The sequence below is a fragment of the Siniperca chuatsi genome, linkage group LG20 (genome assembly GCF_020085105.1).
Source record: "Siniperca chuatsi isolate FFG_IHB_CAS linkage group LG20, ASM2008510v1, whole genome shotgun sequence".
Classification (NCBI taxonomy): domain Eukaryota; kingdom Metazoa; phylum Chordata; class Actinopteri; order Centrarchiformes; family Sinipercidae; genus Siniperca; species Siniperca chuatsi.
The window spans coordinates 15920569-15947003 of NC_058061.1; the positions used below are offsets into that span (position 1 = coordinate 15920569).

At 41.2% G+C, this 26435-nt stretch overlaps 2 protein-coding genes across 11 annotated transcripts in view; both read left to right on the plus strand.

The window, feature by feature from the left end:
* Positions 1 to 18810, plus strand: LOC122868116 (WD repeat-containing protein 49). Of its 8 annotated transcripts, none has more exons than XR_006376043.1 (20): positions 1 to 506; positions 1404 to 1632; positions 1823 to 1969; positions 3275 to 3397; positions 3493 to 3664; positions 3790 to 3836; positions 3940 to 4077; positions 4246 to 4434; positions 5220 to 5411; positions 5575 to 6042; positions 6199 to 6348; positions 8487 to 8671; positions 9336 to 9475; positions 10221 to 10369; positions 10450 to 10688; positions 13577 to 13710; positions 14328 to 14380; positions 14542 to 14668; positions 15944 to 16041; positions 18688 to 18810. XR_006376043.1 is itself a non-coding variant. In XM_044179763.1 (19 exons), exons 2-18 carry the CDS (start codon positions 1546 to 1548, stop codon positions 14629 to 14631), a joined length of 2703 nt encoding a protein of 900 aa, XP_044035698.1. In that variant the 5' UTR covers positions 1 to 506; positions 1356 to 1545; the 3' UTR covers positions 14632 to 14668; positions 15944 to 16665. The 8 variants fall into 8 exon arrangements, 5 of the variants coding, with proteins under 5 accessions (XP_044035698.1, XP_044035695.1, XP_044035697.1 ...); XR_006376041.1 differs by lacking the exon at positions 18688 to 18810 and adding an exon at positions 17968 to 18657; XR_006376042.1 differs by lacking the exon at positions 18688 to 18810 and adding an exon at positions 18113 to 18657.
* The window catches only part of fam20a (FAM20A golgi associated secretory pathway pseudokinase), a 10575-nt gene continuing 2832 nt past the window's right edge, over positions 18693 to 26435 (plus strand). The window contains exons 1-6 of one of the 3 annotated variants that reach the window (XM_044179769.1): positions 18693 to 19399; positions 21040 to 21233; positions 21715 to 21765; positions 23189 to 23267; positions 23662 to 23754; positions 25589 to 25704. In XM_044179769.1, coding sequence (XP_044035704.1) covers positions 19029 to 19399; positions 21040 to 21233; positions 21715 to 21765; positions 23189 to 23267; positions 23662 to 23754; positions 25589 to 25704 — 904 coding nt within the window. In that variant the 5' untranslated portion in view covers positions 18693 to 19028. Of the gene's footprint in view, positions 19400 to 19658; positions 19811 to 21039; positions 21234 to 21714; positions 21766 to 23188; positions 23268 to 23661; positions 23755 to 25588; positions 25705 to 26435 lie in introns of those variants that run through there. The other 2 variants (XM_044179770.1, XM_044179771.1) reach the window with 2 other exon arrangements.

Here is a 26435-nt window from a genome sequence, read left to right on the forward strand (position 1 = left end):
CCAGCGGAGTTGCAGTTATTTTGGAAACTCTCATCTCTCCACGGTCTCCTCATCAGTGATGACTCTCCCCCTCTCAGAGTGGTCAAACACTCGTGACGGATGGCTTATTGATCCGTGGACCTGGACATTCCTTCCCTGTCTGGAGACAAGACGCTTTGTTCGAGCAAATCAGTTTTGCCTGAAAGACAGGGGAGGGGATGGAAACAAAGGCCGCTGTGTGCTGAGACTCAGAGCATGGTGAGAATCTCAGATTTGCCTCAACGCTTTTGAGGGGAACTTGTGGTTGCTGCATCTTTGTTTGTCACCAGGATCTGGATCTAAAGAACTTGAAACACTGACCAATCTGGGGAAAAAATCAGCATTGAAAAATGGAGTAGATCTGGTGTTTGGAAGAATTTAAAGAGGGGTTTAAACAGTGAGGCTCAGGTTATCAATATGGATACCTTACGAAACAACAAAAATCCATGGGTGGTTTATGAGAAAGAAGTGCCACACAGCAGGTTTTGGTGAGTTTTCTTTAGCTTATTTATCTGATCTTGATAAATATAACTGATCACTGTTAATTAACTGTGTGTGTTACTGCATGCAAAAGCCTGTTCGTCAATTTTGCATGTGCATATGTAGGCTGTAACTCATAATATCCCTCCATAATATTATCATACAATTTTGTATGTGATATATAGAAGATAGCATAATTTGCATCTCTCTGGTTCAGATATTTTCTCCACTCAGACACTGACAAGGATTTCTTCCATCCCTCCCACACAGCTTCACCAACTCTTACAGATACAACAGCCTTTTACACTCCTTTTTCAATGCACTTTTATTACTTAATTGTTTTACGGTTCCATCAGCAGTGGTTGAATGTGAGACGTGTATGATGTAAAGGACCACTCATGCATGTCCTGATGGACCAGGAAAAGAGCTCACAATGCTGAGACATGTGACTTATTGCTCCAGCTTGTAGTCTCCCTGAGCAACAGGGCCACACAGGAGCTGCTGGTGGTGAGGAAAACTTTGATCGTTTGAACACATCCCCCAAACCTAACTTATTCCCCCATTACTTATTCCCCATTTGCAACATTTACCAAGCACACACATTAAGTTCAGTTTATATATATTTCTATTACTCATCATATGTTTCAGATGAATATGCATCATATAAGACTTCATAATGTGATTTTTAAACAGTTTTTTGAATCAGCATTGTGTTGTCCCAGTGCTGCCACTTGGGAGCGCTGCATTCATTCTGCAGTGAGCCAGATGTCAGTGACTGGGTGGAATTAATAAACTGTCAAAATGTACTAACATGATGCTAAGATACCAAATTGTCCCTGAATGATCTTTGGCTTCAGCTGGCTTCAATCCTTCCTATGACCATTGCTGTGCGGTCCCCTCTGCAGTGATCCAGCCTGCGGAGTCAGTCCTGCAGAGAAACTGAGCCCTGAGCACCTGCAGCTCCTAAAAAATGCATTTACCTGTCCAAAAGCTGGAGCACAGATTTCCAGGAGTGGAAGGAACAGAGGAGGAAATGAAGAGCGTGGAATGAAGTTTGAAGAGTTTCAGGAGGTTCTGAGGTCTGTGATCGGTCCAGATATTGAGGACACATGGGTTGAGAGATTCTTCAATGAGGTAAGGAGAAATAAAGAGATATCTTTGTGAAAGTACTGATAAAAAAGAAAAGCACATAGGCTATGTACATTACAGGCCATTATACAGTATAATACAGCACAAAAACTCCGTGTGCCATATAAATGTTTTAGGATGGCTTCCAGATGATGATGTAGGGCCACTGAGAGTCTTTTAACTGATCCATATCCAGGTAGATATCAGTTGTACCGCGCAGGTGAAGTGGCAGCAGCTTTGTTCCTACCTGTTTTTGGAGTACACTGAGAGAGAGCGCACCTCCATCCCCAGAGCAGCTCTCCTGGACTCCCAGCCACAGATCAGACACTGCTCTCACAATAAGGTAGGAATCCACGGGTCTAAATCTGGTCAAATGAGACGTAATGGTGCATCGAGCAAGGATGCTCCAAATACACCAAAAGCCCTAATGTGGGCACCAAAATGATTAAAGATCATGTAGTGACAAGTATAGATCCCACTGTAGTTTTGAGTAGAGACAGATTGCACCCACTTGTGTCTACCTGCCCAGGGACTGCAGATGGAAAGCTAATATATAATAGCTAAATCTCAAGGTGCCTCTTCTGTTTGTATGAATTAGCTAATGTTGTATTGTACTTGGTCCCTGACAAATAAATGTAATAAAACAAAACATTCTTACACTAAACATAACCGCACCAAGCCTTTACCTAACCCCAACCAACCTCAATGAATTACATGACTACATTTAATATGAAAAGGGTCAAATAGTTTGACAATAGTGAGTGTTATCACCGCAGCTCTACAGAGCTTTGTAGGATCTTTTATCTCATTTTTTATGTCCCACAAGTTTACTGCAGTAACAGCATACTGGTCTGCAGAAGTTTTTTAGCAGAAAAGCTTTGCTAACACACTAAGCTAACTGCCCACCACCAAAGACAGACAGATAGCAATTAGCTAGTGAAATCCAGCGTTAGCAAGCTAAAAAGCCAGATATTGTCCTCAGAGACCAAAACAAGGCTAAAAAAGAAAGAGAATATTGGATTTACAGTCATCAGGTGGGAAGAAACACGACTCAGATGTGAAAAAATGTTGCTTTGTGTCTGCTGTATGTGTACGCAGGCAATTGTTGGCTAACATGTTAGCCATGTTAGCCAACAATTGCATCTGTCAGCTTGTTAAAGAGCCAAAAATTAGAATTGTTTGTCTATTCATTGTCCCCAGGTTAGATATCTGACCTTGGAACAGTACTGGAGTGAATATTCAATAGGGGATGGTGGTGGTTGGGGTTTTGGAAGGGGAATTGCTGTCTGCTCATCTCTTTTTATAGTAGCTTTATTGCTCATCAAAGTCAGGCCACTCCTTCACATGGGTTTTAACTAATGAATTCTATTATTATATAAGTATAAAACTTCTACAAACGATACTGAATACAGGTGCTAAAGCTATAATGAAGGCTGAAGTATCTTGATACTTATTGCTCCAAAAGTTGCCTACAGCATCCGTGTGGGGTTACAAGTTTGCTAACTGCATCCCCCACCCATCTTTCCACATTCGGTTTGTTCATTGTCTTTTCTATACTCTGCTTCTGTATATTTTCTTTCTAAAAGTAACTCTTTTATTCCTCCAATAACCTTTTTTATTAATTGTACTTGTACTCATTCCTCTGCAGCGGGAGCCAACAGTGCGTGTGGTTGCTGTTTCCCATCCTCCTCCACTCCGCTATATTAGTGTCAGTAAAGGGGGTCAGATCACTGTCTGGAACAGCAGCCTACACATCCTCAAAAGTCTAGGGGTGAGTGACATCATGGTACTACTTTTACATCCACATGGAAGTACAACACACACACACACACTCACGATTTTTATATTTAATCCTGTTTAATCCAGCTTGCTGGAGACCCAACAGAGGAAGTGGCCAACACGAGGAGATTCAGAGGCTGGACCACCGATGCTGTTTATATGGGCAACATCAACAAGGTTGCCATAGTAACTGACTGCAGGGACTTGCACTTTGTCAATGTCTCCACGGCCAGCGTATTTGAGGATGTTCACCTGTTTGGTATACTTGATTGAACATGTACTAAACTGTACTAAACTGAGCTGGTCACTAATGAAAATCAGTTACTGTGGGAAAAAAAAAAAAAAGTTTCAAATGTTAACTCTTTGTCTCATCATTGCTCCAAGGGTTTCGTAGTGTCCTGACTGCTCTTTGTTACTGGCATGATGTTCAGGTAGGACCACTACTGCTTTGAGGTGTTCTGCTGACCAGCTGGACAAATTCACTCTGAAAGCAATAAATTAATCACTTTAATCTATGTGGTTTTTCCCTTCAAGTGTCCAGAGCGACCCTCTCTGCTGCTACTGGGGGATGAAAAAGGAGGACTCCACCTCATGTGGTTCCTGAACCTATCTAAAGGTCTTTTCAAGAATCCGTCCAAGAAAGAGAACGGTCCACAGAGGATCTTTTTCCCAGTAAGCTTGGTCTATTTAATTACTGAGCTTAATCTCTGGTTCTTGTAGAGAAATGTGGCATGCAAGCCCCAGTAGTAAACAGCATAGCAGCAATGTCAAGTACATGTTGATTACACTCCAATTTTACACACCCACTTAAACATTTATTGTTATCCATCATGACAACAGGACCTCGGTGAACACAGCAACATGGTCTCCTACCGTCACGTCCCCAACATCCACCAGGAACCAATCAACAGAGTGATGTTTGAGCCCAGCACCAACGTCATCATGACATCATCAGAAAGTGACACCACCTCTGTGGTCTTTATGAATGTGACACTGAAGCAGGAGCCTTATATTTGGAAATTTAAGCAGGTAACTGACTTCACAGTGTGGTTTTGCGTGATCTGATGTTGAATAGGAGGTTATTATGTGCTATGTATTCTCATTAGTAAATTAAACTGTGGCCTCAAATCACAACTCTGCATATTATTGTGGTTAGTGCTCGTTAATATAAAGTATGTTTTTATGCATCAGAAGTATATTTCTTGACACATATTCCTCTTTAAACAGTATTATGAGAAAGTAAAATGTAAAAGAGCATGAAGGGAGTGTAATGAGTTTTGTTTGAGGTCAGTTGGACACGTGTGGGTCACAGTACTCTGGTCTGGGTGACACTGACCTGACTGGGTGGGTCAAGGTTTAAAAATCAACTTTCACTCCATTCAAATCTGTAAAATTGTGAATGTCCTTACGTGGCAAATGCTATATTACATAACTCATTCAGGGAATTATCCCAAGCCAGTTTTATCTAGAAGAACAAATATGAGATGTGAGTCAAGTTACTATTTCTAAAGTTGACTCCCGCCCAGCGTGCAGAGGCAGACACTGCCACTGACTGTGGAGAAAAGAAGTAATACTGTCACACAAAACATTATTAAACTGGGTGGTGATGCTTCCTGTTATTCACAATGGCTTTTTTGAACGGGTTCGCTAATTTTATACTGCAATTAACTGTCTGGACAATTTTAACAATGAAGCCTCCCCAGTGCAAACTAATGGGACCAGCTAAGTTTAAGTTTACTTAATTAATAGAAGTGGGCATGCTTTATTTTTCAACATATTCTGTATACCGTCTTGGTCTTTTTGTCTCATTTCAGGGAGCTAAATGTTTTGACTACAACGCGTCTCTGCAGTTGATGGTCACAGGAGGTAGTGACCGAACCGTCAGACTGTGGACTCGATTTGTGACCACACATCCTGTAGCCAAACTGCTGGGTCACCACACCACTGTATTGGATGTTGCGATCTACCAACCTGTTGGGCAGATCTTCAGCTACTCCAGAGATGCTGTAAGTCATTAAAGATGAAGCTTAAAATATAGAACTAAGTAAATTTATATTGCTTATTGTTTATCATATGAAATCATTTTGGGGATTTTTTGTGAATCATGACATATCACAATGAAGCTTGTTTATTTTGTAGTTACTGAAATGATGTTTGTTCCTTTGTCAGGAGCTGAGGGTTTGGGACATTTCCAGCCATCACTGTCTGAAAACCGTCAGCCTGCAGTTCCCCTGCCAGCAGCCAGGTCGAATCCCAGAACACGGCAACTTCCCCTTCCTGTTGCTGAGCCCTCCTCTTCCTGAGCAGATACAGTCTCATTTAGTGGTGGGATGCAAAGATTACCTGGCACTGCTCAGTCTGGCTGAAACAAGAAGAGGAGGGGGCGGATGGTTGACGGATGAAGGAAGGGAACCTGGACCAAAAATTCAAAGTGCCCTCTCCTGCGCTCTATACAACTCCTCTCTGAGACAGGTCGTGACTGGACACGTCGACTCATCTGTGTCTCTGTGGGATGTAGAGACGGGGAAGAGGCGGCTTCAGATCTTAAACGCTCATGGAGAAGATGAACTGACTTGCATGGCACTAGACTCTTCCCGCAGAAGACTGATCACTGGGGCTCGCAATGGCACTATTAAGGTTTAATAACACAATAAATAATCTTATAATCTTCTCACTTTCAGTTTGCACAAAAATACTGTGAATTTGATACAATTGCTGTACATATGTATTTCACATGTATGAGATGGTTAAAAAGAGTTTATTAATGAGAAGACCCTCTTGTTCCCTGAGCAGGTGTGGAATTTACTAAACGGCCTTAACTTGCACAAACTGGAGCCTGTCACCAACTCTGAAATCACCGGGTTGAGCTGTCTCCATGACAACCGGCTGCTGGCTGTTGGGTGGAGCCAGCTGGTCGCTCAGTACGACATTGCAGCTGCCAAGGTAAAATTAAAGGTGCTTGAAATTGATAATCCACAGTAGTTTCACATAGAGCCAGGCTGAAAAGCAGTGTTTGGATGTGGTCCCAAGTGTGATCTGTTGCACCTGTAACCCCGCTTAACAGTGATGTCACAGAGTCCCGGAGTACAGCTGTATATCACTGCAACAAAGTGAGGAATGAAACCCCTAGAGGTCAGCAAAAACAAGATTTTCAGGGGGCAAAGTTACTCTTTAACTTTCTGCTTTTAACTGATACAACAAAATAATAATTTAACTTATTATATTGTATTCCAGGTCTTACTTTTACTTTTTTGTGTAATTATGTTTACATTCGTTTCACACCGAAATGCATTATGTCCATCCTTAACACAACAATAAATGTGTTGAATGCATTTCCTTCCTTTAAAGCCCATTTTTTGTAGAATTTGGAACTTGCATTGGTTTTATATATTGTCTTCTTTGCTTGTTTTGGCGCATTGCTGCATTTTTTGGCACATGACCTGTTTATCATCATAAAAACATTGCTCCATAGTGCTACTAGTGGTCAAAACCTCCACAGGGTACCTTACATATCAAACTTGAAGTAGTGTAGAGAACATTCAGTGTGATTTGGACATAGAAAACAACACAAGTGAAATAAAATAAAAATGTAAGACATTCTCACATTGTTATGTGCATGGCTGGTAGGTGTTTTTGAGGAAAATGCTCTGCTGGACAGGAAGTAATTTGTCATGTTTCTATCAGTAATATCCATTTATCTAGAAAAACTGAAGAAAAAGCTGTGTAGTTAGCGTGAGCATCGACAGAGATCATTACTTGATGGACAAGAAAGAAGCATCACCTACTGAAACACAAATTCACAGCATTAAATACATTACAAAAGCTTTTGATTGACAGGTGATTCTGGGAAGTGCAGCACACACATTCACTGATGACCAAAAAGCCAAGAAGTTTTAGCCTTCGCACTTTTGCTCATCCACAAGTTCTTCCCCAGATGTTGAATGCTGGATGATGAGTCCCACACAAACAGCTGTCACCATGGTGACTAATCTGGTACAGACTTAAAACACTGTGTTTTTCTTAAGAATGCTGACAACAATTTGAGCTTAAGAAGACTTTCAGCCTGCAATAGTAGCACAAAACTTATCCAATAAATACGTAGTTAAATCTGTGATATCTTTAAATCAGACCTCTTATGTCTTTTTATTGCTAGCAAAAAAGAATTTTTTTCAGAGCATAAAAAAGCTTCACCACATCCACCTGCACATTTATACATGCTGACACTCAGGTCTCAAGAAATGAAGTTCAAGTATTGCCAGTGCCAGTATAAACACCAGTATGAACTGCAACGTGAGACAAAATTTTGGGTGTGCCGACGTGCATATTTTCACACCTTAAATTACATTTTACCTCTCAGCCTTTAACTACCAGCTGCTCTGCGGTTAGATTCATCCCTTCAAGATTACAGTAGTAACATTCAGTATTCATGCTTGTCCAGCAAATTCTCAATCCTGTTTTTCCTCACTTATAATGTTTCTTATTGTAAAGCCCCCTGTGTCAGCAGAGCCAGGCTTTTGAGAAAACATTTTAAGGCAAAAGAAAATGCGAGGAATGTTTTTTTTTTAGGAGTAAACGATATCAACGAATGACGTAAATTACATTTACACATGCACCTGATGAGATCAAAGACATCTGTGCCATGCAAGACATCTGCACCAGTATTTATCTAATGTCCACCATGCTGAGCTTCCAGGTAATCCGTTTACACACACAACTGACCACAACATTGTAGCCGAGAGGTGTAAACAAAATCAGTAAACCAGAGAAGGAAATAGAGCTGCTTTCCAGAAGGCAACACAAACAATTACATGTGATTTCAGACCATTTGTAAACTGTCACACAGTGACGTGGGAAGTGATGTGCAAAGAGTTTCACAATTTCAAGCAACAAGCTCATGCACACAGGGGAGCCTGAAGTCAACATAGTACTTTGTGTTTTCTGGAAAACCTTTCCTATGTTGGCACAAAACTGTTAAAACTGGTGATTTTCAATACTGCATACAAATGTTTTATAATCAATACCACAATACAAAGCATTGATGTTGTTAAATATTTACATCTGTGTATATACTGTACACATAGGATTTGTATGTAAGAGCAGACATGTCGTGGAAGTCCAGCGGCGTCCACAAATCAGACATCCTGGCTGTATGTCCGTGCTCTGCTCTGGGGGTCGTTGCCACGGCGAGCCATGATGGAGACGTCATTATCTGGAGGCTGGAGACACAAGGACCAGTGCTCCACCTAAAGAGACCGACACAGAGAGGGTGAGAAATCGTGTGTGTATTGTCTTACAAAAATGTGTAAATCTCAGAAGGGTAAGCACTGCTGTTATGATAATACAAACTCATTTTGAGTACGACAAAGATTGTCTCCTCCCTTCCTCCTCAACACTTATGATGTCATAGTCACCACTGAACAGGTGTGAGGAAACTCGATGTATCTTACAAGTTTTGACATGATCAAACTGACGTTGATGGGTCACTATCATTCTTTGATTTGTTCATGTTTGTACATGACACATGACTACATATAAATACTTAATAATGTCTGAGGTACTTGTACTTTACTTGAGTATTTCCATTTTATGCTCAACCAGTTACAACAGTAAAATGCAGCATCAGTATTACCAATCTAATAATGTCATATATAATAATATATCAGTAATAGTGGAGTATTTTTACGTTGTTGTATTGGTACGTTTACACTGAATACCTCTTCAACTACTGAGTCCAGGGGACTGGGCGACATCATTCTACCAAAAAAAACAACACAATAAATACCTATATCATCATCAATAAAGTCACTTCTAGTCAAACATCCTAAATGAAATGGTTAACTTGGATGGTAAGCTAACTTAATGTTTTCCGTAAGCCATCATTTTATCTGTGCAAAGTTATTCATTGTTATTGCCTGCTTGTTTGCATTTAGAGTGGTGCCCCCTGTGGACAGCCTCTTGTTCCTGCAGCATCGGGCCGGCAACAGAAAGTTGAGGAACAGAGGTGTCCTGGTCTCATCACAGGCTGGCTGTCTCTGCTTTTGGAGCATCACTGGACAGACGCACACTTACGGTGAGTGGGACAGAAGAGAGAGGTCGGATAGATGCAGAAAGTATCATTCAGAAGAACTGGATGCAAAAGTAAAAAGACATGAATTTAAAATAGAACTCTCACACTATGAGGGAAGTGGAAGCACCAAACTGTAAAAGCAGTTGACAAGCAGCTGTCATTTTTAATGATCCTCCCTTAAGATGGATTTACAAACAGCCAGAGCAGTGACAGTTAGGCTGAACTGTCGACTTGGCCTCCTGCCGGTACCATTCCTGGCAGCCCACAACTATGTCTCTTTCCAGATCCCATCTGTGTTTAGTGGTGTGGGATTCATGCACTGTGACCGCTGCATATGTGTGCAAGCATGCATGGGTGTATGACAGTGTGCATTTGTGTATGTGTGTGTGTGTGTGTGTGTGTGTGTATAGGTCCTGTGTGTCCATGCATTTTTCTAGCAGAGAGGAATGTTAGTGTGACATAATAGGGAGATGCGTGACATAACATGAAAGCATTAAAGGGTAGCAATTTGTTTCAGAAGTACATTTGTCATTTAAGTCAAGACAGTATTCTTGAAATTGCCACAAAATTTGACTATACATAGATTTGCTTGCACGAAACTGAGCTAAACAGCCATTCTCTCTGTAGACCTTCAGGAACCCAAACCTGCAGAAGACTATTGTTAAAATGAAAATCTACATTTTACTTGCTTTCTTTATGTTTGGAAAACTGCATGAGTACAATTCCATTTTTTTCCTCCTCATTCCAGGACAGTTCTACGCTCCAGAGCAGCCAGGTGAGCGTGTGCTGAGCCTGAGCTCAGATCAGCCTAAAAACACCATCCTGGTCTCTGGAGACACAATGGGCTGGCTTCAGATCTGGGACATCTGTCACTTTGCACTGGACATCCAACACGAGGTGAGAAGGCGTGTGTATGTCTTTGTGTGTGTGAGCTGGTGTGAATAAAAAAAACAAGTGTGTATTGTATATCCCCATAGATACACAGGTGTTCTCTGTCTACACAGACAGTTTGTGTGCGGCCTCCTCTGCTGCAGTGTTGGAAGGCTCATAACAGAGCGTTACTGAGTGTGGAAGTCTTCGAGGTAGCTGACAGATTGCTCATCCTCACAGCCTCAGCTGACGGCTCTGCTGGATTGTGGACGAAGGACGGAGATCATGTGGGTTCTTTCGGACAGGAAGTGATGTGGAATATCACTGACCCAGCTACTTATCAGAGGTGGGGTTCACGAGCTCGTCTCTCTTGCACTTGTATAGCTCAAGAGCATACGTCAGATAATAGGAAACATGAAAAACAGTCATAGAGGGAGCTTAGAAAAGGCATTGCATCCATGACTAAATTATATCTAAATACATGAAACTAAATTTGCATTAGTAGGGAAACAAAAAATGCCAAAATTTTAACAAAACTGTATTTTCTTAGTTGACAAATTTGCTGAACCCACTAACAGTTAACAGATTGAATCTCTGTGTCACTCAGTGGTGTGCTAACTCTCCCATGATTGGTGCATTGGAGGCCATAAATACTAAAAGCAATACTAGAAGCATATTGGATTATACAGTCCAAATTTTGAAGATGACGTGTGTAAACATGGCAGCCTTTTTGGGATTATATCATTCAGTTCTGCCAACACATAGTAGAGTGTACGGGACATGTCCAAACAAGTAATGATGTCAACAGTGATCCCTGAATGCTTTTTGCCAAATCTAATATAGAGAATGTGCAGAGGAATACATCATGGTTCAGTGCTTCCTCCAAAAGAAACTTCCCTAGTTGTTTCCACAGACATTTGAGTCTTTAATAGAAACTTCAGTTTGGTTAAAGGTCATAAACTCTGGCTTGGCCCATCAGGACTTTGCTGTGTGCTGGACTGTATTTCTGTCACATGTTGGGTAACATGGACCATAAAGGAGAGAATACTCCTAATTTAAGCGGATGAAAAACTGCAGTGAAGTGAAAGACTGAGGTGCAAAATCATTATATAGTTTAACGTTATGGTTTAACTCTTGTTAAGACGTGCTGCTGATGGCTTCTTGCAGTTTATAACTAAAGACATACAAGATGGAGCATTGTATTGAAATTTAAATTATTGGTTGTGGTAATATGTTTGTTTAAGGAAGAGAGTAAGAGAGGAAAAGTCTGGTTAAATCAATGTATTTGAAAAATAGGTTTGCTGTTAAAATTGGAGACAAACAAACTGAATCCTGAATCCTTCACCCAGAGAAGAGGTGTTTGTCAGGGCTGCAATTTAAGCCCGACTTTATTTAATGTGTATTTAAATTAACTTGCTGTTCAGTTGGATCAATGTGCTGCTCCTGGCCTCTCCCTCCTAGATAGAGAGGAAAAGTCTCTGTTTTCCGCTGATGACCTTGTTCTACTGTCTCCTACTGAATAAGGACGACAGCAACAGCTGGACATAGTAGAAAAGTACTGTCAGAACTGGGCCCTATAGTAAATATGAAGAAAACTAATGTCATGATTTTTCAAAAACACCCTAGATGTCAGGAGAACAAATACCAGTTTACCATTAATAATCATATCATTGTATGAGTTATACCTACCTTGGTATAACCATAACAGCATCAGGGAGTTTCAACATGCAGTGAATTCACTAAAAGAAAAAGCTTGAGGAGCTCTAAATGCAACATTTAAAGAGAACATTTTACAATTTCCAAATTCCAATTAAAATTTGGCTTAAAATATTTGATAGTGTCATCCAGCCCATTGCGCTGTATGGTAGTAAAGTATGGAGTCCACTCATGTCAGAGTCCCCTCAGTTGGTGCTGAGACTAACTAACATTCTAACATTCAGTGAAATAAGGAACATTTACTTTAACAAGTTCAACTCTGTAATCTCAGATTTCAAAAAGCAAAATGAGCTCTCAAAATTAAAAAATACTCCTAGGAGAAGGAGACAGGGCAGATCTTGCTGCCCAATATGTATCAACATGCCACAACCTGAGGGACAGTGAATGACCTACACACACACACACACACACACACACACACACATTGAAAAATGTTGCAATGTTTATGTAGTTTTCACTTACTTATCTATTATTATTATTATTATTATTATTATTATTACTATATTATATTACTTATCTGTATATATTCTAGTAGCACATTTTTTCTGTTTATGTTTTTATTTCACACATGCAGTGGCAATGTTTTGGCAGTCTGTTTCCCAATAAAGCCCAGTTGAATTGAATGTATATTGTTTGCATCAACTTCTCTGCCCTACTCTTCTCACTCTCTGTCTGTCACTGCCTCTGTGGCTACTGATTGGTCAACCACCCACAGAGCACTACATTTACACTACTACACTACATTTCAACGTCTCTGCTGTAGCTATTATACAAGTGTTGTATAATTCAGATTTTTTTAGCCATGTTAGCAGTATGGCTCTACAGATGGCAATATCTGTCTGTCGGCCTATGGCTTTGGTAAAGAATGAAATATCTCTATTGGTTGAAGGCCCTGAAATTTGGTACAGACATTCATGCCTCCCTCAGAATGAATTACAATAGCCAGGGCTGTGTACAAACACCATATTTTTTTTCAGCGCACACACTGAATGGACAGCTAGTGGACCGTGAGGAGATATTAGCTGAATTTGATTAAAAATACTGTATGTGTAGGGGATTAGAATCGCATACTCCACCTTAAACAGCTAATCAGTGTAAAATTGCTCTGTGGGCAATTATTAGCTTGTACATTAATGAAGTTGAGCTCTTGCATATTGAAATTATGATCTGTCAGTTTTAATTTACCCAATAGAGCAGTCCTAAAATGCACACACATGCTCACAGAAACACACACACAGAAGGAGCACAGAGAGTACTCAAATGCAGGCCAACTACACCACAGAAATGGAGAACAGCTACAGTTCTGGTTTAAATCAAATCTAACAACAAACACTCACATAGATATCAGACTCTGTGACAAAATACCATCCAACAGAGATCACTGATCTAAGTCCTGTCTAGTTCAGTGACATGAACCAAAATTGGGAAACCTGTCTCATCTAAAGTAAACAGCTTTGTGTTTGCACAAGTGAATTCCCTTCAGCAAAGAGAGATATCTTTTGGTTCTGACATCCATAGGACAGCACAAAAGAAACTGACAGAAGACACGGAGGAGAGGACTGAAAGTGACGAAATGGGACTCAGCAAGGTCAAAAGTCAAGTACCTAACCCCACCAACAGGGGTCAAACTTCACAGGAAAAATGTTCTGAAGGTAACCATTTAGCGCAAACAACACACACACACACACACACACATGGCCTCTCCCTGACCCAGGCCATCTCCAGTCACATTTGGCTGTGCACTGGGAATGTACCTTCTAGTAATTACCACTTTCGTCAGAATCCTTCTACACATGTGTGTGGGTGTGTGAAGCTGCTGCTGCAGATACTCATGAAAGGGGATAGACGTCCAGGTCAGGATGGCCTTCCAAGCTAATTAAACCTGATACTCTGATTAAATCATGTCCAATTTCACCACGTTATGAAGAGAAGAGTCAGAGCATTCTTCACATTCTCCTCCTCTGATGTCTGGAGCTCAGCTCAGGAACATTTGGGCAATGTTCTGCTCCAGAGACACAAGCCAGATTTAAAAAAAAAAATAAAATAATTTAAGTGCACAAATGCTCAAGGTTTGTGTGTGTGTGTGTGTGTGTGTGTGTGTGTGTGTGTGTAGACATTTCCTACACTTTCCTTTCACTGTCCGCCTGTTACTCAGAACTTGCCAAAATAAGCGATTAGCTGTGCTTTCTCAGCAACCACACCCAGGCAGACAGTTATGTACACACACACACACACACTAACTAATGTCATCTCCTGTCATCCTCTTTAGCGTCATCCACCAGCCCATCAGAGAATGACCATGAGCAACCTCAGCAACCCATGGTAACCTCCAACACACAATTAGCAGCTGATGAGTGTAAACACTGTGAATGATTAAACCGCTCACACACACTTGTCATTCTCATCTCAATCGTCTTCTTTCCTTCCCTCCGTGCACGCACATCCATCCATCGAACCATCGTCTGCGCATCTGTGTGTGTCAGTATCTGTGTGAGGACTTTTGCCAGACGGTAGCTTCATTTCAAGAGAGGAGACGTCTGTTTGATGACATCCGCCACAGCAATCACTGCTGATTGGCTTTTTTCACCCCATCAGACTCTGGTCCTGCAGGTGAATTTTGTACTGATTACTGCTCCTTTCCCTTCTCTCCTCCTCCTGCTGGCTTGATGAATACCTGATCTTTATGTTCTTTTGGTGCCTAGTGACTGCAATAACAAATAATTTATCTATTTCGTTCTTTTTCTTTGCACCTTTTTTTCATTGCACTGTTGTTCAAAAAGAATGCCAAAAATTGTGCAAATAAACTAATCAAACTTAAAGAAATAGTTCGACATTTTGGGAAATGTGCTTATTTGCTTTTTTGCCAACAGTTAGATGAGAAGATCGATACCACTCTCATGTTTGTGCGGTAAATATGAAGCTACAGCCAGAAGCCAATTAGCTTAGCTTAGCACAAAGACTGGAAATGGGGTAACAGCTAGCCTGGCTCTGTCCAAAGCTAACAAAACCCACCTACTAGAATCTCTAAAGCTCACTAATTAATTGCTGCTGCTGAACGATCAATAAACTATATTTCATCAGCTTTCCACCTTACTAGTGTGCTCTACTTAGTTCTGGACAGTGCCATTTATTTTCAATGTATTAACAAATACTCTATAGTGGGAGTGTTTCATGTCATCGGTGGTAGTCTAGGTTTGTTGACGTCCACTAGTGGCCAGCATAAAAGTACTGGTCAGCACACGCAACTATAAAAGGCTCGATCAATTCTGGAGGAATGTGAGGGCGCAGTTCCACTTCCTTTCGTCCTGGCTCTGTGGCTATAGCACTCCACGGTCAGCCTGAAGTGATTGAGTGGACGGGATAATGAAAGAGGAATAAAAGAAGGAAGAGAGGAATACTGCCATTCTATTTTAGATACATCTGATGGGAAAAACCTGATTTCTTTCATTTGAGTGTTTGCATGCATGTCTTTTCTACTTCCTCCCTTTCTTGTTTTGTGTTAAATGCTGTAAATCTTTCTCTTGATCTCGCCCTCTGTTGAGCTTCTTCATCCTCTCTCTGTTGCCATCTCCCAACTGTGACCTCATCCCTTTATATTGTGTGTTGTGCTGCCACACTGTGCATTTGTGGCCCAGATATAGAAGAGGCTTTTCCTGTAGTTGCCAACTTATGTGGACTGACCACTGAGAGGTCAGAAAGGAAGTTAAAAAGACTTCCATCGATTAATCCCACTGCTTTAAATGTTTGTTGAAGGAAGAATGTCAGAAATGCCTTGATGATGCTGCCCTGTAAACTCTGCTCCACATTTATGAAACTGTTTTCTGAACCTGAAGCTGAAAAGTCTGTTCTTCATTTCCCTCTTTTTTACTCATATTCCTTTTCCAGGAGAAGCCTCCACTGAGGATTTACCCACAATCCCCTGGGTGCGGTATCAGAGTTTGACTGGCAGCAAAAGGCTCAGCTCATAGCATCTGGAAGGAAAAGTGAGCTTCCTACCTGTCCAGTCAGATATATAAACAAAGATGCAGATGTGATTGCTGTTTTTCTGCCTTCCTCTTATTTTATGAAGTCGTCGTGAAACTGTAAACTAAATATGTCTGTTTAAATATGTCATATGGATACTGTGCTGGTAATATTTCCACTTTAAAACAGCCTATGATATACACTGCACGGGACTTATATTGTATAGTATATGTGTAGTATATGCAGCACAGAAAACAGTATGACCTGTTTTTCCCCACCTTCTTTTCTCTTGCATGTAGCTTTTTTCTTATTCTTTTTGATTCATTCCAAACTCTGTTCACATTTCCTGATGTTTGCTCCATCTCATACTCATCTCTACTTTAAAGGAATAGTTTTGGCATTTTGAGAAATACACTGAGAGTTAGATGAGAAGTTAGATGAGAAGATTGATGCCACTTGTATGCAAAATATGAGATACAGCCAGCAACGGTTAGCTTAGCTTTGCAAAAAGACTGGAAACAGCTTTTCAAAGGTAACAAATCTGCCTACCAGCACCTCTAAAACCCACTAATTAACACATTGTTTGTTGTTTGTTTAATCCTTACAAAAACTGAGGCATATAAAGGACATTGGGGGTTATGTGCTATTGTGTTCTGTGCAATTTCTTGGCAAGTCACTTCTTAGAGTCTTGTTGTCACCGCAAGGTTGCCATGCAACCAGTGTAGACCCCAGGAAGTTACTGCCCCTGCCGTTTCCCCCTGTTTTCCGTCTTCATTCTAAACTGAGCTAAGCTAAGGTTATTTCCCAAAATGGTGAACTACTGCTTTAAAATCATTTTAGCTATGCATGTTTCCCTTGTATGAAACAGCAGCTTCACATTACCTTGATTGTTGTAGTTCTTTTATCAGCCGTGTGAAATTTCCTGATATCTGAGACTTCTGGGTCACTCATACAAAGATCTAGACAGACAGACATCTGAGCCATCACACCCATTTATCTCAACGCTACCCACACTGTACTCATCATCACAGGTATGCGAATTGCACAAGTTGGTGATGCAAGATTCAATGCCCCATTTTTGCTTGTTTTCTTTCCATCTGTAAGACAACACAGCATTACTAAATTCCACCAAATGTGTTGTCAGAAATATCTTTTGTCTACTGATGAGCACATATGGTTTGATATGAAGTGATAAAATTTTTAACCAAAAGCACATAGCTTTACCTATTTTTTTTTTTGTGCAGTGGAATAAAAACAAAATTACATTCATAAATTTCTCAGTTTGTTGTCCCTGAGGGTCTACAGTGGGATCTTTAGTTGAGGGATTTATGCCTTAAAAGTCCATTTGAAAATACAGTTTCAAGAGACCAGAACAGAAACTTAAAATGGAAATCTCATTCAGTTGTGAAAAATGTGGCTTCCACGTGTCTAAAAGCAGATATTTTTTACATCATAGATTTGGGTCAAAAGAACAACAAAAGCATCTTTTTTTGTAGCTGTGGTCTTCGAAAAAGAAACCTTATAGGAGGCAGTCACCCACTTAGCCTGTGTGTGTGTCTCTCTCTCTGTGTATGTGTGTGTTTATGTGTGGAGGCAAAACAGAAGCTCTTCTACAATCTGGCTAAATGGCAGGTTAAAGCTTCCTTTCACTAATTTCTCTCAGCCTGTTTTCTCTTCAGAGAGAGTAAAACACCCTGGAGAACAACTCCCAGACATTGATGCGTAATTTTGCCAGACTTCCACACACATACATACCAACACACACACACACACACACACACACAGACGACAGATGTTCCAAAATACCACAGTAACAACAGCGCAGATGCAGGCTGGGAAATGCCCTGCGAGATCTTCATTGCTTCAGTATAAAGCCGCTTAGGGCTTTTAGAACCGAAACAGGCAACAAGCTGCGATCGTAATTTATACACTGTATGTTTTCACAGGAATCAGAGAAGGAGAGAGTAAAGAAAAGGTGGCCTGTAAACGAGGGGAGGTGTCAGTTTTCCCTGCATGTTTTCTCATTTGAAGTTGTGCAAGAACTTGTATTTTTTCCAGCGCTGCCTCCTCTGAACTTGCGTCTCTCTGTAGATCAGCGTGAGACAGGGAGAAGTGAAGGATTCATGTATGTGAACTGCAGCAGGGAATTTTTGCCTGGAGCAAAACAGAGTGGAGAAAGGAGAGGGGTAGAAAAGATGACAGAGGAGCAAAGAGGATGAATGTTTAAAACAGGGAAGACATGAAGAGGATGGGAGGAGGAGATATTTGATGAGATGAAGGAGGAGTGAAAGTGGACTAGAAGATGACAGACGGAAGGCAATCTTGTCACCACACCTTCTTGGAAAAAAAGGGATGTCCAGGCAAGTCACACACTTAACACACTTTTACACAAACACCTGTAAATCTACACTTGCACACTCACAGTCTTCCTGCCAATCTTCCTCTTTCTGCTTTAACCCTCTGAGAGTGTGTGTGTGTTTTCTACACCCTCATTGCACTCACTCTCAACCTACTAACCTGTCATTTGATGTTTGTTTACATGCCTGGGCACACACACACCCACAATGTACACACACACCCCTCCCTACTCTCTCTCACTCACTCTCTCTCTCTCACACACACATACACACACAAACACGCACACTCTCACTCTCTCCCGTCCTCAGAGCAGCAGGTCCCTGGAAGCAGCCAAACTGTCGGTGACTGTTGCAAACACATGCTCGCTCTCAGCTTGGATCTCTCTTCAGTCGCTGCCAAGGGAGGAGGAGGAGAAGGAGGAGGAGGAGAAGAAGAAGAAGTGAGGCTGGAAGGAACAGACTGAAACACACAGATAGAAAAGAGAAAGAGACTTGGACCAACCTCTGACTGCTTACCTCTCGCCTCTACCTTGGCTGACAGTGTGAGAGACTGGAGGCAGCCGACAAGTGATGCCTCGCACTCTCTGGAGCAGCACATAGTCAGGACTTTCTTCAGCTTTCTCTTTCTACATTTTCCTCTCTCTGTTTCAATGATGAGGAGAGACCGTCTCTTCTTAGCCGCGACCCTCACAGCCATCTTCTCCGCTGACCTCTACTTTATCCTCCTGCCAAAGCTACGGAGCGTGGGGCAAGGATCGGGACACTTTTGCTCATGTGGTCACAACAACCTCACCCTTCCCAGGCACGGGGGTCTCGCCACCCCCCAGCTTTCCAACTGGACTTCTGTGCCGCCCCTGGATGGTACCACATCTGAACCCACTGGTGGGGGCTCAAAGCTGGGGAGGCTGTTTGCTCACCCTCTGTATAACATCCAGACTCCGGTGCTGGGGCCAGAGGAGAGGCTGCTGCAGGCGGAGCAGCTGATGGAGTACTACAGGAGGAAGGTGTCACGGTGGGAAAGGTCAGTTTCTTGTGTCATTTTTCTAGATGAGTTCACTTATTTTGTCCAAAGGGCAGTTGATTTTGCAATGGCTGACAAGTAGCTAAATGCAACTTTGGCTAGTGTTACTCAACTTTATTGTGAAAGAAGGGGAAACGATCTCACTGCGGAAGCACGTGTTGGGGCTTGACTGTGGTCGACGGGCAGGGTTCACCGACATTATGGCCAAACCCACCGCAGACGTACACAAACACACATCCATGCACATAAACATACTTGAATAGCATTTGTTCATGATAACAGATGCACACCCACAGACAGACGTCAGGGTGTGTAGACAATTCTATGCATCATAAAAGTCAAGTGGGCTGGTGGCAGAAAACCCTCACAAACGTCATTCTGAGCGCTAGCGTCTGGAACGCTCTCTTTAAGGTAAACAGGGATTTAAAGCTGCTAAAGCCCATCTTAATCTGTGGGAGCCGTAGCTGTCTTGGCTTGTGAGGCTGTCTGTCTATCCTGACACAGTGCACTCCCTCTGAGAGATACAGATTTTGGGCTCTTACGGTGGAAAATAAGAAGAAATATGAGCAATGGATCTCCTCTCTGCTGCTTTGTAAAAAAATCAAAAACAATGGATAGCCCAAAGGTTTGGTAAATCTTGCAACAGCATCTCAACATCGCAACAAAGACACCTAGGAGAGCTTTGTGACAAGGGCTGCTCAAATGACAACTGGTTTTATATGCATGCTGAAAGTAAATTTCCTGGTCAACCTGTGTATTTGTGTGTGTCCTTTGCTATCTCCTGTGTGACTCTACACTCTGTGGTCTGCACTTGTCCATTGTCCCGATTACCCTGATCTGTCACACGTTCTACTTGCTGGGTGACTGATGGCTCGGCAGGATGACCAATGAACAAACTCGTATTTATATCCTTTCACTCTATTATCTTGGTGCTTTATCCAGCCCGTGATGGAGTTTGTTTGGGTTGGGAGATAACTGTCCCACTCAGTGCGGTCAGCTCTGGCGTTGTGGTGCCCCACACACCACAGACTTATTTGTTTTGGTCTTGCTCAGGCTTTAAGTATAGCAGAGATGAGAGGAGGTTGTGTACATTTTGTTACAACTGCTTTTAAAAATAATACAGAGCCCATAAGATGACTAATAAAATTCTATGTCTGAATGAAAAATTGGGCTACAGGGGGAAATGGGCAAATACAAGTTATAAGACAGAGTGTGTATAATGAATTCAATAAATGCACCCACGAGGTATATCCTCATTCTAAACACATTCTTGTAAGACCTGCTGCAAAGAAAACCTGTTGAATGCACTTTGCCATGGATTTCTGGCACCAAGTACCGCTGCAACCGTCTTTCCAAAATAAAATACTGCCCACACAAAATGTTGTAAGAAGTGATTTAATTTGCCTGCTTGCAATTCCCAAGGGTGTTAAAGCTTGGCAATACAGGTTTAGCAAGAGCACAGCAAGAGCCCTGGTCTCTTTCAGTCAGCTACCTCATTGTTGTTTATGTAACATGGCATTCACAACCTCTCTACAGCAAGAAAATGTGTGATAGCACTTTGCATGTCCCGACTGTTTTGTTAAAGTTGTAACATCACATGTATTCATTAACTTCAGTTAACCTCTGTACTCACTCCTCAGACATATGAAACTCTACAGTGAGGCAGCGGCTGTGTCCAACATCACTGTAATCGAACATGAAGTGACCTTTGACCCCGACGCCAGCTGGCTGAAGTTCCACCTGGGAATAAGCCGCTACGCTCTGTACTCCCGCGATGACCCCGCTATCCCACAACTCCTCAAGGAGATGCAGAGCATGACGGTCGTCAGCGCAGGTGATGGATGGATGGATGGATGGATGGATGGATGGGATTTATAACATCTGTATGTCAGTGTAAAATTAATTGTAGGCCTAATTGCTTGATTTAATTTGGAGTAAAACTAAATGGTAGCCACCCAGAAGGTAGCCTCTTTGTCACTATTTGTACCAATGCATCTCGAGTCAAAATTAAGACCACATTTCCTATAAATATCCTAATGACCTCTATTTTTTCCACTAGCTTTTCACCGTCTGAAATTATCTGAAACTTTTGGGCTGTACAGCAATATCCCTTTGTGTCATAAAGTAAAAGAGCAGTTTTCTGACTTAGTGGACATTGTGGTGGAATGTAGAGGCTGTTAGAGATGCTAATATTCTGGCTATGTGTCCATATGCTTGTGGTGATGCATTGTTGACATTATAATGCTACACGTAGCACCTTTAATGTGACCAATGTGCACTAAATTATGAGCTAACACACCTTTGTCTCTTAACAGATTACACTCAAGATGAGAAGGCCCTAAAAGGAGCATGTGATTGTACCCAAGGTATGGTCAATTCACCATTGAATTAAATGAGGCTTCCATATCTGTTTGGGCTTTGATGTTCTTTGTCTCATATCTCATGTTGTGAAGCTCTATATTTTGTGTACAGCATGTAACAGCATGATGATTGTTCGATCTCTGACTAGCCCCTTTGTTTCCCTCTTTTTGTTTTCTCTCTTTTCTGCTGTGCTTGGCAGTGCCAAATAGACAAATAGAGACAAATTCACTGCTGCCTTTGTGATAGTGAGGATTTTATTTTCATTTGGCACCAAAATTCAGATTTGTCTGTCTGTGTAAGACACTTGCTCTAGGGCAAAAAAACAGCCGTTCGTGTTCAACGAGCAGAGCTCTTAATTAAATGTTTGATGTCTGCATGCTCTGAGGGAAACCAACATTTCCAGTCTTCAACCAACACAACAGCCGCCACCTACGCTGTCATCTCCTATACCTCTGAACAAGCCAAAGCTGCAAATACATGGATGGATAATTGAAAAAGTTACTTTTTAATAAATGTTATTGTAGCAAAAAACTAGCAGATATGGTAGATGGAGTAATGATGCTGCTAGCGGTTGGCTAAGTAATAAGGCTTTCATATAAAGGATACAAATTTATGTGCAAAGGCTGTAGTATACCTTTTCATGCAGAAATATGAACATTAAAGCAAATTCAGGTGGCAAAAAGAGCTCAAATTTTTCAGTATTTCAGTGAGAACGGTTTTAAATTTTGTATTTTACTGCCCTCTCACACTTTTCGTTCTGTCTGTGCCTCACCAGCACAGTGGAGTGGCTGACCACGCAAACATCATTCACTGCCAAGAAAAAATGCAACAAAACAATCCGTCCCGCAGGTTTAAATTTAACCTCAAAAGACTTTCTCATTATTTCAGTAACCGAAGAGCGACAGTCTTCAAGGCTGTTTACGCCAGATTGGTCCTGTTTTCATTCATTTCCAGAAAAAAAGTAGAGATTGCAAACCTTTATATGATTGTTAACTATTAATACTCTGGAGTTTCACAGAGCGCAGCAGGGGGAAAGCATGTGTGTGGTTAGTATGGCCTACTGCTGTGACATAATATACAGCCAGACAGAGAGAGGAACGCAAGTTGCTGAGAGAGCAGAGTGCAAGCTGTGTGACCAACCCCCCAATTACTTTATCACAGGGAACAGGCAGATCTAGAAAATATTCCAGTTTGAACTGGCCTCTGGGGCATTAAGCTGAAAGCCAAATACTGACTCAGTTAACTGATGCTCAGTGTTTACTTTAGTCAAACTAACATTTAAACTCAAAAGTTGACACAGTGTAAACTGTGAGTCAGTTTCTACATAACAAAAAGGAAATGTGTGATATAAAGTTTGATCTCCACTAGTGTGTACCTAACATCACTGACCATCTCATGTTTCTTTCTCTTTCTGTCTCTCCGCTTTAGTTGTGAAGCCCAGTGGACATCACCTGAAACTGGCTTTGAAGATGCAAAACTTTGCTAAAGCCATGTTCAAACCAATGAGGTGAGGACTGAATCTACATTTGATGAATCCCTGGTCATCAAACACCATCAGTGGATTTTATGTCAGTGCCCATTAGGTGACGCATAGCACTTAAGGTTCTTCTTCTATCCCACCAATACAGAGAAAAAATGTGGTTCTGTAATCCATTATCAACTTGAAGTCGGTGTCCATGAACTCTACTACTACAAAACATGAAATGTTTAGGTTACATTAGGTTACATAACATTACATTACAGTACATAATCTATCTGTTAATTTATGTCAGGCTTAATCATCTAGTATCAGTTAAAATGATAGTATTTAGTGTTGATTGTATACTACAGACTATTGTAATTGACAGCTTGATCACTGTGTACGTCTTGACTTTGTGTGTGTGTGTTTGTGTGTGTGTCAGACAGCAGAGGGACGAGGAGACTCCAGAAGACTTCTTCTATTTTGTCGATTTCCAGAGACACAATGCAGAGATTGCTGCCTTTCACCTGGACAGGTGCAGCCCTCCTCTTCACTCACTTTATTTATTTTTCCTCTTTTACTATCATCTCGGTTACACTCTGTATTTTAAGTGGTCTCTCAGTGAATTTAAGCAGCAGTGGTGCTTGGGGGTAATTTTTGTTTTTGTTGCACATCTGTCATTTTATTGCTCCCAGTTATGGTTCTGGTACATACTGAAGTGCTACAAATGTTTTTCTTTGGGCCCTTTATTTTAAAGACACAATCTGTGGTGCAAATGTAAAATTAAAACAAGCAAGTAAAAGTGAGTTATCAATGGTTTCCAATGTTGTTAAATGATTGTGAACAGCAGTGTGACATACTGTAGAGCTGGTGGCATGGCTCCAGCGATGGCAATGTCGGTCTGTCGTCCACCACTTTGGTCCAGGCAGAAATATCTCAACAACTATTGGATGGATCGCCATGAAATTTGGTTCAGACATTCATGCTCCCCTCAGGATGAATTGTGATAACTTTGGTCCTCTAGAACCATCATCAGGTCAAAATTTTATTTGTCCAGTGGCCAAATACTTGCAAAACTAATGTCATTCCCATCAGCCTCAGCTGTAATTTGTGTTTAGTGCTAATTAGCAAAAGTTAGCATGCTAACATGCTAAACTAAGATGGGGAACAAGGTAAACAGTATAGCTGCTTTGCATCAGCATGTTAGCATTGTCATTGTGAGCATGTTAGCATGCTGACGCTAGCGTTTAGTACAGCCTTGTTGAAATTTATATGGTAAAAAAAAATCACTGAAATTACCAAACACATTCTAAGTGATTGTGTCTTAGAGGAGCTGATGATGAAATTAGAATGTAATCTTAAAGAGGCAGAGGCAACTTTCTTGTAGTAGCATACCACTGATAAACTGAAACAAAAAAATCCAAAAAATCCTAAATGGTCTCCAACAAATAGATATAAATTAAAACTAAATCTCCCGGTGCTGACTAAAAACCACCCAGCCCACACAAAGATTGCAACATGTTTGCCCAGCCCAGGATTTCCAAACTAACTGATCAGCATAAACCACAGACTATGGACAAACACTAGAACACACACACTCGCCTGTATGTAATTGCACATTAGCTGAAGTGAGGTGATTCAGTCTGAAACACAGTCATCTGAGCTAGACGGTATCATTAAGAAGCCACACACAATGGTAAGCCATCACTTCACCACACAAGACAGAAAACAACAGGAGTGCCACGTCAACAACTCAAACAATCACTATAATTCTGTAGTTATTATCATACTGTATATCTGCTCATATTTTAAATATCTGTTAGTCTTTAAAATGTAAGAATCTGTCACCAAACACAAATAAGACAGACGGATCTTTTCCCTGCTCTCTCCTGTTTGTAATTTATGGTGGTGTGTTATCTCTTTCTGTTGTGTCTGTGTTGGCTGCCAGAAGACTTTATCATTATCGCTAGCAATCAGCAGTTGGGAATGTCAATGATTTGAGAACTGCCATTCAGCTTCACACAGTGATTGTTGTTTGATTACTGTTTGTGAGACATGACTGAAATATGGCCCTCGGGGAGGTATAAGCTCTTGATAGTGTATATGAACGCAGCCAGCAAAATTATACAGCGTGGAGAGTGTCAATAGAGTATATTCACTGATAAGAATCAGAGAAAATGAACCGTGGGCTCCTGTGAAATGAGAAGGCAGAGATAAGGATACCATCATCTTCAGAGGGTTCACATTACATTTACATTTACATTGCATTTTTGTAAGCATGAACTGTGTGAACTTTTCCTTACACAAGAAACCGAGATGACTTGTAACTATAGGGGTTTTCTTCTGAATATCATCAATCTATTTGTTAGGATCCTGGACTTCCGGAGGGTCCCGCCGGTGGCTGGCAGACTGGTGAACGTCACAGGAGAGGTCCTCCAAGTCACCCACAACGAAGACCTGCGAGCCGTCTTCTTCACCTCACCAGGTAAAGAACCAGCAGGCTTATTTAAAAGAAGTAGTTTGACATTTTGGGGAAAACACTAATTGACTTTTTTCCCCAAAACGTCCAACTATTTGCTTCATGTGTCAGAATCAGAATCAGAATCAGAAATACTTTATTGATCCCCGAGGGGAAACTCTTTGCTACAGCAGCTCACTATCATGTCAATGCACACAGGAATAGAAGTACTAAGCAAAAAAAATATAATACACTATAATACAGGTCAGAAAATAAATTAAGTACCAAGTGGGTATAAGTATAAAATAAAATAAGTGTGAAGTACAAAGTGGGTTTACCGGTTGATGATAATAATATGGTATAAAGTAATAGTGCATGAACTGCCAAGTTAAGTGTAGCTTATTTATAATGAGACGGAGGATAATGCATAGCAGTAACAGAGGTATGAATAAATATCAATATCAATAAATAGGGAATTTTAAACTGAAAAGGGTATATTGCCCAGAAGTATTAACACAGGATATTGCACAATTATGTCAAGCATTGCATAGATGTAATGATCAATGTCCAGTTTAATGACTTAGGGTCATACAGACTGACACTTAGAGGGAGGAGTTAAAGAGTTTGATGGCCACAGGCAGGAATGAATTCCTGTGGCGCTCTGTGGTGCTTTTTGGGGGGATGACTCTTTCGCTGAAGGTACTCCTTTGTTTGACCAGCACGTCATGGAGTGGGTGGGAGACACTGTCCAAGATGGC

Bases quoted from the DNA above. Each gene is read 5' to 3' on its own strand.
- LOC122868116 (XM_044179760.1), top strand. From the start codon at position 436: ATGGATACCTTACGAAACAACAAAAATCCATGGGTGGTTTATGAGAAA. The intron at 5,412-5,574 runs GTAAGTCATTAA...TTCCTTTGTCAG, and splicing joins TCAGCTACTCCAGAGATGCT to GAGCTGAGGGTTTGGGACAT. The intron at 10,689-13,576 runs GTGGGGTTCACG...TGACATCCATAG, and splicing joins GACCCAGCTACTTATCAGAG to GACAGCACAAAAGAAACTGA.